At 41.7% G+C, this 12,371-nt stretch overlaps 1 protein-coding gene across 1 annotated transcript in view; it reads left to right on the forward strand.

The window, feature by feature from the left end:
• Positions 1–9,403, forward strand: part of wtip (WT1 interacting protein) — a 31,839-nt gene extending 22,436 nt beyond the window's left edge. Inside the window, exons 3-8 of the mRNA XM_042483128.2 lie at positions 30–97; positions 1,455–1,517; positions 1,829–1,959; positions 2,203–2,254; positions 3,158–3,226; positions 5,380–9,403. Coding sequence (XP_042339062.2) covers positions 30–97; positions 1,455–1,517; positions 1,829–1,959; positions 2,203–2,254; positions 3,158–3,226; positions 5,380–5,532 — 536 coding nt within the window. The 3' untranslated portion in view covers positions 5,533–9,403. The remainder of the gene's footprint in view (positions 1–29; positions 98–1,454; positions 1,518–1,828; positions 1,960–2,202; positions 2,255–3,157; positions 3,227–5,379) is intronic.
• Positions 9,404–12,371: the final 2,968 nt, after the last annotated feature.

Genomic DNA, 12,371 nt, shown 5'->3' on the forward strand with positions numbered 1-12,371 from the left:
TAGTTGCTTTTTCTTCTTTGTTTTTTCAGGACGGAGGCTGCGAGGGAAAGCATTCTACAACGTCAACGGGAAGGTCTACTGCGAGGAGGATTTCCTGGTAAGTCACCTGCGTGTTCGTGATTATCCCTTTTGTCCTGTGATGAGTCGATCAGCTGGTATCCTCGCCTCATGGTGGGGTGACAGAGGGCCGGGGCAGAGCAGAGAGCAAGGGATTAGGATCTCAGGCTACATTCTGCAGCCCTCCGGAGGAAACCAACATGGCAGCTGTAATTAGGAGTTCAGCACCACCCCTCCAATTCACACTAATTTCCCCCAAATTTCCCCAAGGAGCTCAATTACCCCGACGAGCTACGCCTCAGCACTTACAATTAAGAGCAGGAGGAGGACAGCTGGAGCTGTCAGGCTCCTGGTCCATCTGCTTCAGGTTCACAGGGCAAACGCAGCGCCTGCTCTCATGATGTAGTGATACATATAATGTAGATGAAGAATCTATTTGCGCAAACTAAAGAATTAGGTTTCTTACCAAATTTTGTGCACTGTGCCTGTATGGGAAGTGATACGGACATTTGAATGAAATGTGACAGTTGATTTCCAAACACAGAGGAAGGAGCTTGCAAAAGGTTCCAGGAACATAAATGTTGAAAAGAGCTTCATGGTCCAAACAACCTCACAACACATCTGCTGTCAACACTTCCTGTTTAAAGGCAGCTTCCCCTTAGAGTCCAACCTGTTGACCTGTTGGGAAATACTTAAATTCCTGTTTTGCACTTTACAATCACTGCCCGTTTGTCAGATGATGGGATGAAACTAATCTTCTTCCGCCTCCCTGATACAGCTAAGGCTTGACTAGTCTGGCTTGTCACCCCGGGGGTGGCTCGAGGGGTTGGGGGAGGTGGTGGCAGATGGTAGATCTGGAGTGGAGATGTCAGGGGCAAGGGGCAGCCTGCCCATCACAACCTCCCACCTCTACCTGGTATCTGTGTCTCCTCTCCTAAACCCCCCCCCAACCCCCGAGTCATCAGGTCGTGACCCTGAAGTGGTTGTGAGCTGCAGATGGCCACCTTCATTATCTCCTTGCGCTCTGGGTGTAAGGGAAAAGAGCTCTGATGTGGCAGGATGCAGTGGAGATGGTCACGGGCCAACAAACCCATGGCCGTTCCCAAATGTGATCTGATGGAGGACATTGCAGAAAAACTGCAGTAAAATAAAGATTAAAAACACCTTAGGGTACGCGCCACAGGTCTCAGCTGCCTGCTGAACATGTCAGCTGAGATTCTGAAAGAAAACCTTTTCGTGTTGGTTTAAAGAGCGCAGCAGCACCCTCTATAGATCAGCCACGGACTGAAACATGCATCAAATGTGAAGCTGCGCATGTTCCACTGAATGCACGGCCAGCAGAAAATTCTCCAAAATACACCTGTTGAGGATAATAAGTCCTGCGTGTTGTCTTTCAGTACTCTGGTTTCCAGCAGACGGCAGAGAAGTGTTTCGTGTGTGGTCACCTCATCATGGAGATGGTAAGAGCTTTATCGAGCAGAACATGCTAAAAATGTGAACAGATTTAATTCAAATGTTCCCATATTCTGGAGGCATTGTTGTGTTTGTTGTAAGTGAAGCTACAACAATATTGTGCAAACGTAAAATCTTAAATTGGTATATTAAACTTTTTCAGTTTTCAGTTTCTCATAATCTTTGGCCATATTTACTACAGTGGTAATAACAGCATTGCCAGTGCAGTAGACACGACATCACATCCCCTCACATCAGCACTCCCGAGTCTTACCGTTATCTTATGTGTGTTTTTTTCTGTTTGTGCGTGGGCATCTAGATCCTCCAGGCGCTAGGCAAGTCCTACCATCCTGGCTGTTTTCGCTGTGTGGTGTGTAAAGAAGGTCTAGATGGAGTGCCTTTCACTGTGGACGTTGAGAACAACATCTACTGTGTCAAAGACTATCACACGTAAGGAGAACAGCTCTCAGCTCTGAATACTGATGAAATGTGTTCACCGCATGACAGAATAGGGTCTGGCATTTGAAAACATGCTGTTCAGCAGGAAAAGGCAAGCTTGTTACAAAATGTCCAGTACTCACTTCACTCCTTCGGCTGTTGCTATTTTTTTAATTCATTTTTGATTGCAAATTACATCACACACACCAACATTTAAGTTTAAGTCTGTTATCTTTGTTGTTTCTTCCATGACAGGGTTTTTGCTCCCAAGTGTGCCTCCTGCAACCAACCCATCCTCCCAGCCCAAGTAAGGAGCTTAGCTAAATGCTAAATCACTTCTGTTATATCTTACATATCCTAACACTAAAAAAATGTACTATTGACCCTTCTGACCAAATGACCAACACAGCCAACAGTAAAGAAACATACTGATGGTTGGTTAACAGAGCTAAAAACTCTTAATATCTTACATTCAGTGACATCATGACCTCAAAATAGATGTGTTTGTTTTCTTCAATCACGTGTCTTGCACTTATTGTCACTTATACGTCATCATCTGGCCCAAAAAAATGACAAAAAGTTGTTTTGTGGGTATTCTTAATGGTATTTTAGAGTTTGTTAAAACAAAGAAAAAAAATTAAAGATAAAAAATTATCCTTCACTAATTACACTAATTCTGTACCCGTTAAAACATGTTATTGAATTTTAATGTCCCTCCCCCATGACTATAAATTTCATGTACAGGATCTACAAGCTAGCTACAAACTTTTGGGGTTACCAGTGATAACTTTGCAGGTGTTGTCATGGAAACAGACCCTGCCTTCCGGTACTAATTAGTCACTTTTATGAACATGCAACAATGTTTTATAAGATTAAAAACTAAAATCCTTAACTTTATCCTTGTGTTTGCCATAAAATATTGTGTACACATACAGCAGCTTTGGTGCAACACTGTACAGAGAGAGTGGAGCAGGTTGTGTGTGTGTGTGTGTGTGTGTGTGTGTGTATGTGTGTGTGTGTGTGTGTGTGTGTGTGTGTGTGTGTGTGTGTGTGTGTGTGTGTGTGTGTGTGTGTGTGTGTGTGTGTGTGTGTGTGTGTGTGTGTCCGCACAAGAGATCAAACCTGAGACCTGCCGGTTATTGGACCATCACTTAAACGAGACACTACACTGATGTAATGTGAACATCTGAATGCACTTTTGTCCCACCAGGGCTCCGAGGAAACCATCCGGGTCGTTTCTATGGACAAAGACTACCATGTGGAGTGTTACCACTGTGAGGTGAGACGCTCCTACACACAGTCATACACACGTGGGGTTTGAGTAAGAGCACTCCACCATGCATGTGATTTGATTTGAGACAATGCAGTATCACTATGTATGATTCAGTATTTTTAGGCTGTTGTGAAACACACAGGAAATATTTACACAAACAGTTCACACTCTGGTAACACACACACCTGAGCGTGCACGGCTACATTCACATGCACATGCAACTCAGGCCCACCGACACAATCAACCGGGGTAAGAGCTGCAAAAACGTGGGACGAGACAGTTAAGCGCCAGCGAGCGTGAATCACCGCTGCAGTCTGCTGCTGAATGAATGAGACACACACACAGAGAAAAAACACACAGACGGATACCAACCCAAGGTTACAGCTCAACACTGTGACTCATTGACAAAGCACATTCCAGTGCTGAGCTCTGAACTCAGCTGGGGACTTGTTGCTCAAATCAGACTTGTGAAATCCCAGTCATCCATCCTGCCACTCACCTCTGTCAGATGGTTTGCAGGTCGAGTGTGACAGAAAGCTTTAATGAACATTTCACACCACTCTGTAGCGATTCAGCATTTGAGTTGTAAATACTGAATTAAGAGACATGTCTGCTGTCCTCATGAACAGAATAAGATGGGACTGATTTCTCCGAATGGCTTGCGTTCCGCTTCATAGAAATCAGATCATTATATAAGCAGCAGTGGATAATGATTCAGCCGAGTTGTGGACAGGGGGGCTTGTGGACAGAGGAAGGGTAAAGTCCAGAGCTGAATCTGCCTGGAAATTGAAAATTCATTGAAAATTGGGAAAAAAAAGGGTTTTTTTAGCCTCTGAGGTTTTTTATTCTCAAACATTTTTCAAGGAGACGCAACAATATTGAGTAGAAGAAAAAGTTAGATTCACATACTAGTTTATTTATAATGCAATGATTTTTTCAGCTGCTGAATCACGATATCTGCAGAGTGGTGAGGGCCAGTTTATGTAATGCTCTCTCCACCCCGGGGTCTCACCCCTCTCAGATGCGCACAGAATTCCTCTACAGCTTCAAGGTTCAATGTATTCATTCATAAATGTATGGAATTTGCAGTGTCAGCCAATACAGACATCTAAAAGGAAACAGAAAAATACACAAGATAAGACAAGGACCTGACTGTGAGGCGCACTAAACCTGCTGCTGTCATACTCAGAATTCCTTCTGGACATCTGAACTCTCTGAGGATGAACCCGCACACCGTCTGTGAGGGGAACGCACTTCACCCGTTTGAATCAGGGCTTTGTTTTCTGACTCAGCACCCTTTCACCCCAGGGTGCAGCAAAAACAGCACGACTGAAGTCACTATTGCCGCATTTCCACTGCATGGTTCGACTTTTGGTCAGGTCCTTTTCTTGGTTTTGTTGTCCTCTTCAGATAGTACCTTCTTAGTGTAGGTGTAAATTTTGGCTCACAGCCTTTGGGACGTAGCATGAAACTGCTGTGACATCATTTTCGAAGCGACACCCGCTGAACCTTTTCATCAGCACAGACAAAGTGCAGACAAACATCTGCACTTTGTCACATGCATGGTTTAGTGGACATAGGGTGCAGATTTGCAGGCTGCCATTTTTTAAAATGTGGGTCGAGAGAAATAGAAAATCAAGGTCCCTGTTGACGAAAGCTTGGCTGTTAAAAAATAGCGGTTTTGAGAGGCTGTCCCGTGTTGCGCAAGTGTCAACAATAAAATAGTGATTCAGCAGACGAAAGTTTAGAGGAGTAGTTCAGTGTTTTGCGTCCAGTATGTAGGACTTAATGGATTCTGTAAGATGCAAACCTGACACATCCCCCGACTGTCAGGTGTGTAGAGAACCGCGGTGGTCAACACAAACACTCAAATGTTTAATTTGTCCGTCCTGGGCTACTGTAGAGCAACACGGTGGTCTCCATGGAAGATGACAAGCTCCCTATATAGTGGTTCATATTTCAAGATTCTTATTTTTTAGGTGATTATAAACAATGGAAAACAAAGTTATGAATATTATATTTCTGCCAATAGGTCCCCCTTAATCCTACACACTGGACCTTTAATAGATTTTGCATTAAAAAGGCACAAACGCACATCTGGGTTTAGTTACTGATTATCTTTGGGTGTTAATGTGTCTGCCTTTCTGCCACTCTCTCAGGACTGTGGTCTCCAGCTAAATGACGAAGAGGGCCACCGCTGTTATCCACTGGAAGGCCACCTGCTCTGCCACGGCTGCCACATCAACCGGCTCCAGTCGCAGGTCCCCGCCCACCTGCCCCCCAGCTACCCCCTTCACGTCACCGAGCTGTGAGGGGGACGAGGGCGGGCAGCAACTATTGCCTGCCTCCCAGGTGATCCGAGACACCAGCAGCGGGAAACAAAACCCTGCACCCTCTCCAGCAGTTCCAGGGAAGCCTCTGTGTGGCCATCTGAGCTGCTGCCCCTGTCCTCACTGGCAGGCCAGGCCGTGGACTAACACACTCAGTGCAGCTCCCACCACAGGCCCTGCTGTCACATGACAGGGCTGGGAAAAAGGGTCCCCCCTCCTCTTCCATCTGTGGTCCTTTCCTCCCCTTTCCCCTTGGGTGCCTATCCCTGAAAGCCAACACGCCGGCTCACCCAGAGGCCCCCGGTGACGTCACACAGCCTGACCCCTGCACATTCATCAAAGAGAGGGTTTTCGGATTGGAGGAGAGGACGCGCACTCGTCTCTCTCCTCGCTCCCCTCTTTTCCTTTCCATGTTTTTCATTCCTGTGCTCTGACTGAAGTGGTTAACCGCGGTGAATTCACCAGTGCTGTCACGTCCGAGAACGCGGCTGATGGCGGCGTCAGGGAGGCCAGGGAGCGAGTTACTACATTCCAGTGCTGGCTGGACAGGACAGACCCCAGGGTGGGCATGCTGTGCCTTCAGAGCGAGCGCTCTCCGTGCAGCTTCTAACACTGAAATGGAGTCCTGCTAAAGGCTATGCAAAGGACACCCGGCATCATGACCCAGGGCTGTGAGAAAAACGATTAACTCATCGCTCGTTGCCCCGCACCACCCCGAAAAAAAGAGATGCACCGTAGCAGCACAAGCCCAGAGGACCGACTGACATTCCACTTAGAAGTCTTAGACGAGACCTCGAGAGATTCACAAGCAGTGTCTTAATTAATGATTATATTATGACAGAAAAAGAAAATTTTAGATGCACATAGAATGTCTTTTATATATGAATATATATTTTGCAGATGTTTTCCACATAAGATCATAGAGTTAGATTCTCTCTTTTTTTTTTTTTTTTTTGTTGTTGCTGCGCTCACAGTAGATTCAGAGGTGGAACATGCTGTCTGTCTGAAGCCTCTGAAGATTTCGGGTCTGTTGTATCATTTCTCCTCCAGGACACAGAGCCTGTTCGTGTCTGTCAGTGGGTCACAGATCCACTGGCTCAAAGAGTATTTGCCTTCAATTATTTTTTTCCTCTTTGAGTACCAAATGTTTGATGTCTAAATCAGGGTTTTGGCAACAGATTTGTTCCCTTTAGACATTCCTGCATACCTTAGATTTTACCACTTTGGTTAAACCTCAATCGGTGTATTTATTGTAAATGCAAATTAATAAAAAGCAAAAGTGACTTAAAATGATTTAGTAAATTAAACTGGATAGATCTGCATCACTCTATTTTTGTGTTGCAGCTGATATCAGCACTCGTTTTAATGACCTATTTTATGCTGTAGAATAACACGTGAAAGTCTTTTAAACTTGTGTTAACCACAGACCTTATTTCAGGCATCGAACCAAACACCCATTGACTTCGCAGACAAGGGAACAGGCTGAAATGCTAATTCACTTCACAAGTTTTAGGATTCACCCCTGGGAGCACTCCATCTTTGCCAAATTATCACACAGAGCTCTAAGATTAAGATTAAAGCTTAATCTTCAAATCTGAGAGTTTAGCTAGAAATTGGTCTTTAAATACTAAGATTTAGACCCCATGGTGCAACACTAAAAGACACTCAATCAGCAGTTATCACAGAAACCAAATGTCAGCTCAAGACAAACAAAATGGAACAAGATATTAACAGAGTTATAGCCTAAAATAAAGTGTATAAAGTAAAATAAGTATTGTTGAGCTCTGTGGTTTAAACTGTGTAAAGGCATTTAGAAACAAAAGGGCTCTGATTGGAAAAGATTTGACTCCACATCTGTGTGTTTAAAAATTATAGAGGGTTCTTGTAGTTTTGAGACAAAAAGACAACATGTTGTGTGAACCAGGTGTCTCATCAGAGAGATCAAGATCTGGATTCAAAATAATTTAATGAATTATCAATTTAAGGTTATTCCTTATTCAATATCTAATATATGCTACATTACTGATATTTATTTTCCATGCAGAAAGTGTACAAAAGCACACGTGATGAAACATATGTTTCGTGGGGACTGTAATAATTTTCTAAAGGGGCCTAATGTCAAAGGTCTCAGGTCATTTTAAAGTAATCTCAGTCAGCGACACCTCACACTGTCTGCATGCAGCATCTGGCCCATCTGGTACTCAAAGAGGCATTAAAACTAATTGATTTATTTGCAGATACCTTTTTGTTCCAGGTGTGATGAGGGCACTGTTTCCTGGTATGTTTTTCCAGACACTGGTTTTTGTCATATGAGCACTGAGTACAGTGTGTTACTTCGAGGAACCTCCACTTTGTCCGCATGCCTTAAAGACAGAACAGGTATGTTTGTGTGTCTCGCTCTGGTTTGTCGTGCTGTCTGCTGTCGTGTCGTGGGAGGACGTCCCTAAAAACCCGGAGCTGCTGGTCACACCTATGTTTTTAGGGAGTCTGCCCATGTCTACCTTGCTGGTTGTGTGTGTGTGTGTGTGTGTGTGTGTGTGTGTGTGTGTGTGTGTGTGTGTGTGTGTGTGTGTGTGCGTGTGCGTGTGCGTGTGTGTGCGCGTGCGCAAAAAAAAAATACTACATGAGACAAAAACACTAAACTCTGAGCTGTAGTGGTGCTGGAAAAATAGTCTCGCCACTCCACATTTTCTCCCCCTTTTTTCCCTGCATTGGCACTCAATGGATCATTCCTTGTACATGAAAAGTTACATGTCAGATTCTTGGAAATTTCTGTTTTTTGAGCTTTTTGCATTCAGCAAAACTCTGATGCAGAAGAAACCCCAACTATGCCTGTTTATTTCAAAAATAACAAATTGTGTAAATGTGCATTTGTGTGTGTGTGTGTGTGTGTGTGTGTGTGTGTGTGTGTGTGTGGCAGGGCCATGGCACATGCACCTCACTGTGTTTGCAGGGCAGCGCAGCATCCAACCCCATGACCCCTGCATTCTCTGTTGTAACCCGGTGATGATTTTGGCAACTGCGTTCGCTCATCACACACCCTCCCTCCAGATGTTTGTGTCTAATTCTTGGTGTTTGTTTGAACTTCTGTCTAAAACTAATCGCCAACTATTGAATGCAAACACTGGCTCTTATTCATACTGTATTACTGTACACGCAAGTCTAAGAAAATACTACTGAATGTGTCACAAACAGAGACTGACGCAGAGACTGAAGGAAGGGGGTCACCACAGGCAGATAGTGCTCTCTAATGTATCCTGATGTGATGAGATTAATTCGAATGTAATAATGATGAGTGTTGTATATTTGTAAAAGCAGAAAAGAAAAGGACTGCATATGTGAGACATTCCCCTTGTCATTTGATCAACCTCAATTTTGTATATGGGTCGAGTCATGTGTGCTATACTTGAAGAATGAGGCATTTTTTAAACTTATCTGCACAACATCAACCCCCCAAAAACAACTAAACAAGGTCAGCGTGCATCCCCCTTTAAAGATGTCTTAATTCACCCTTTTAAAAAATACTACTTCCATTTCTATTGCATAGCACACAGCTAGTTACCCTGTACATAAAGAGGCTAGTTTTTTTTAATTTTATTTTTCTGTCAAAAATCACTTGGAAAGAGAAGAAGTCTTCTTCTCCTACTGGTAGTTCCAACAAGCACATCTGTCACACATCTTTTGTATCGCTAAGTGTTTTGATTACCTAGATGGTTCATAAAAAAAGGAAACTAGATCTATTTATCTAAACATGAAAAAAAGTCTAAAGTTATTTAATGTATTAAAATCGGGACGTATCATTTAACTGTAGATGACATAATCTGCTTTTTCAATAAAGTGGTTTTGTAGCTAACTGCAAAAAAAATCTGTTTTTCTGTCTTCGTTTGGCTGATTTTTTTGTCATGTTCAGTAAATCATCAGTTATTTTTTAATACAGAAATCTGCCAGCGCATTACTACACCCAAAATACTGCTGACACCAAACATGTGCTGCCCCCACATCCATTACGATTGATTTTATTTTGGAATTCTTTGGAACTCAGTATTGAATTTTATCACTCTAAAACTGAAACTTTACATTTTTTTAGGTGTGCAGATACTGAGTTTGCTGTCATACTATATACATTTTTTGTAGTTTGACTGAAATTTTCAGAGGTTTGCAATTATCAATGACAGATTATGATGCTGAATGAATTTTGTCCTAGTTAGAACTCTTTTAAAAAAAAGCATTGAAATCAAAAGAAACCATCTTTAACCCTTTGAAACCTGAATTGTTATCACTTTTCTTGAGCTAAATTCACACGCCTTTAACAAGTTTTTAAACCTGTGAAACTTGAGAAAATTGGTCTGATTTCTTTCAGAAACATGGGGGAAAGGGCAATGAGTTACTTGGCAAGACATGTACTGCAGATTGCAAGAATTTTTTTTAGATTTAGAAAATGATTATTTTTTTTAATTCTGTTTTTATAAGCTATGGTAAAATGTCAAGAGAATTATATTTAGAATTATCACAATTAAATATTTAAAATTATTTTACAGAATTATTATAATTTTTAAGCACTTTTTTCAGGTTATCTCCTTGCTTTTTTGTGTTTTCTTTTTTTTTTAATTTCCTGTGTTTTTTGTTGGTATGTTTATTTTGGGGTTTTTAGGTAATTTTTTGGTACGTTTTACTAATTTCTTGCTTATTTCTACGTAATCTCTTCTTACATTGCTCATTGCCCTCTGTCCATGTTTTTGAAGGAAATCAAGCCATTAGCTCATGTTACCTTGCTGGTTATGTGTCATCTTATTGAAAATTTTGTCATAAATGTTATACTATTCCAAAGAAAAGTCATAGACTGACATCTTATATTTACAGACCCAACATGGCACCAGTGTAAGAAAAAAAAATCAAAAAATATTGGTTACGTTCTTCACTCAAGGCACTTAGCTACATGTAGGCACACTGGCACTGGTATGATAGTCATGCTGAGCATAGACCACTGTTAACTGAGAAGACAATTATTGAGGAGCATATGCATTGACAGTAATACTGTACTGTAAAAAAAATAATGAAATCACAATATATATCACTGTTACAGACATTCAATACATTGCAGCATTTTAACAGTAATCAAAAGAAAGATAACATTTTTTTCTCTATTTTTTCTTTCCACTCAGAAATTAATGGCACTGGTGGAGAAGTAATCAGGAGTGTTGTGTTGATTCAGTGATCTGTACCCTGGTGGTTTTTAGCCTTAAAACTATTTTTCTACATTGAAACTGAGCCAAAGCAATCTTAAAATAATGTCAGGGTTTAGGGGAACGAACAGAAACAACATGTGGAGACGAGTCAAGAACGGTTTGGAGTTGACCACATGTACAATAAGTGATTTTCCCACGACCGGGCTGGTTTCTAAGTGTTTGGGATGTAGATGAGACTCAGATAGAGATCCCATGTTGTTGCCCAGCGTCTCTACTGGCCCAGTTTTACTTTCTGTTAAAGTCATATTCCATCTCCTCTACTACTCAGATATCACTGTTCTGTTTTCCTTAATTCTCTTTTTCTCTTAACGTCTCGGGCCGACAATATGATCGTCCAGGAGTAACCTGATTATGTTTATTGCTGTGGCTGTTTTCTCTGTGCTCCTCTAACTGACAGTCTAAACAGGCTTCACAACACCCACATCATGAAACAATGAATAAAACTACAATTACAACCTCTTACCCTCAGCAGGAACAACAAAAACTCCCACAAAGCATCATTAGCTACATTAAATATGTGCTCAAGATGGTGTGTCTATAGTTGGTAAAATACTGCCGTATAATTACATCCCCGCACGCAACCTTGTAGCATGTCATGTGGTAGGCTCTCCCTCCTGGGACGCCACCCGGCACTCTGATGGTCAGATAATTTGAAGCCTGGAAAAACGCGACTAAGAAACCCTTCATACAAAGTAGTTGAAAGAAAAATAGGCAAAACAGCAACAATTGATGAACTTAAGTTTATACATGATAGATAGAGAACAAATACTGTCTTTCAGTTTTCATCAGAAATCATTTCAATGATGAAACCCCTGACTTTTAAAATGCGGAAATGGTCAGAAAGAGAGAATAATTTTGAAGAAACCTTCAGGTAGTCACGTTATTAGAGTTGCGTTTTTTAAAGTGCTCTTTACATGATTAAAGCTGTGAGGCTGTTGAGATGAATGAGGAGACTGCACCCCTGTGGTGCTGTATTGTACAACATTCTCGCTAATTGGAGCATAAACTAGGTTGATTACAGAAATTACTCCTCTAACGTCACATATGAAAGTGTGAATCTTCCTCTGAACCCTCGAACTAAATAAATTTAATTCTTGCAAGTTATTCTCACAGTAGCACCGTCAACTTTTTCACATTCTTTATGTGTGTTTTGCTTTATCCATTTAGCCATATTATAAATAATCGAGATTTTCTTGATTGCATCCCCAATTTCCAGTGGAGAGGTTCTTTAAGAAACGACTGATGGCTGCCAGATGCTGGCTCCTAACAATCCTGGCTCCACCTGACCCCCATCCCAAAAGGGTCAGCTTGTCAATAAATATACTGAGTCAATGCAATGCATTTTTTGATAGCTAACTTCAGATCCTCTAACAAATGTGCTGGTGGTCATTTTGTAAATTATTGCTATATTAATATAATTTTAAGGCTTTGTCTGTCTTGACAGTTTGCACACCTGCTGCAAACCTCCTGGGTTTTCTGCTGCGTTCATGTGATATCGGAGCGTCGGAGTTTCAGGGTTGAAAAATCATTCTTTCGACTTTGTTGTGTTTAAGTTCATGAGGTCGTAAAATTTTT

Source organism: Plectropomus leopardus, chromosome 1, assembly GCF_026936395.1.
Source record: "Plectropomus leopardus strain MGB_pleo_1.0 chromosome 1, ASM2693639v1, whole genome shotgun sequence".
In the NCBI taxonomy this organism is placed as follows: Eukaryota; Metazoa; Chordata; class Actinopteri; order Perciformes; family Serranidae; genus Plectropomus; species Plectropomus leopardus.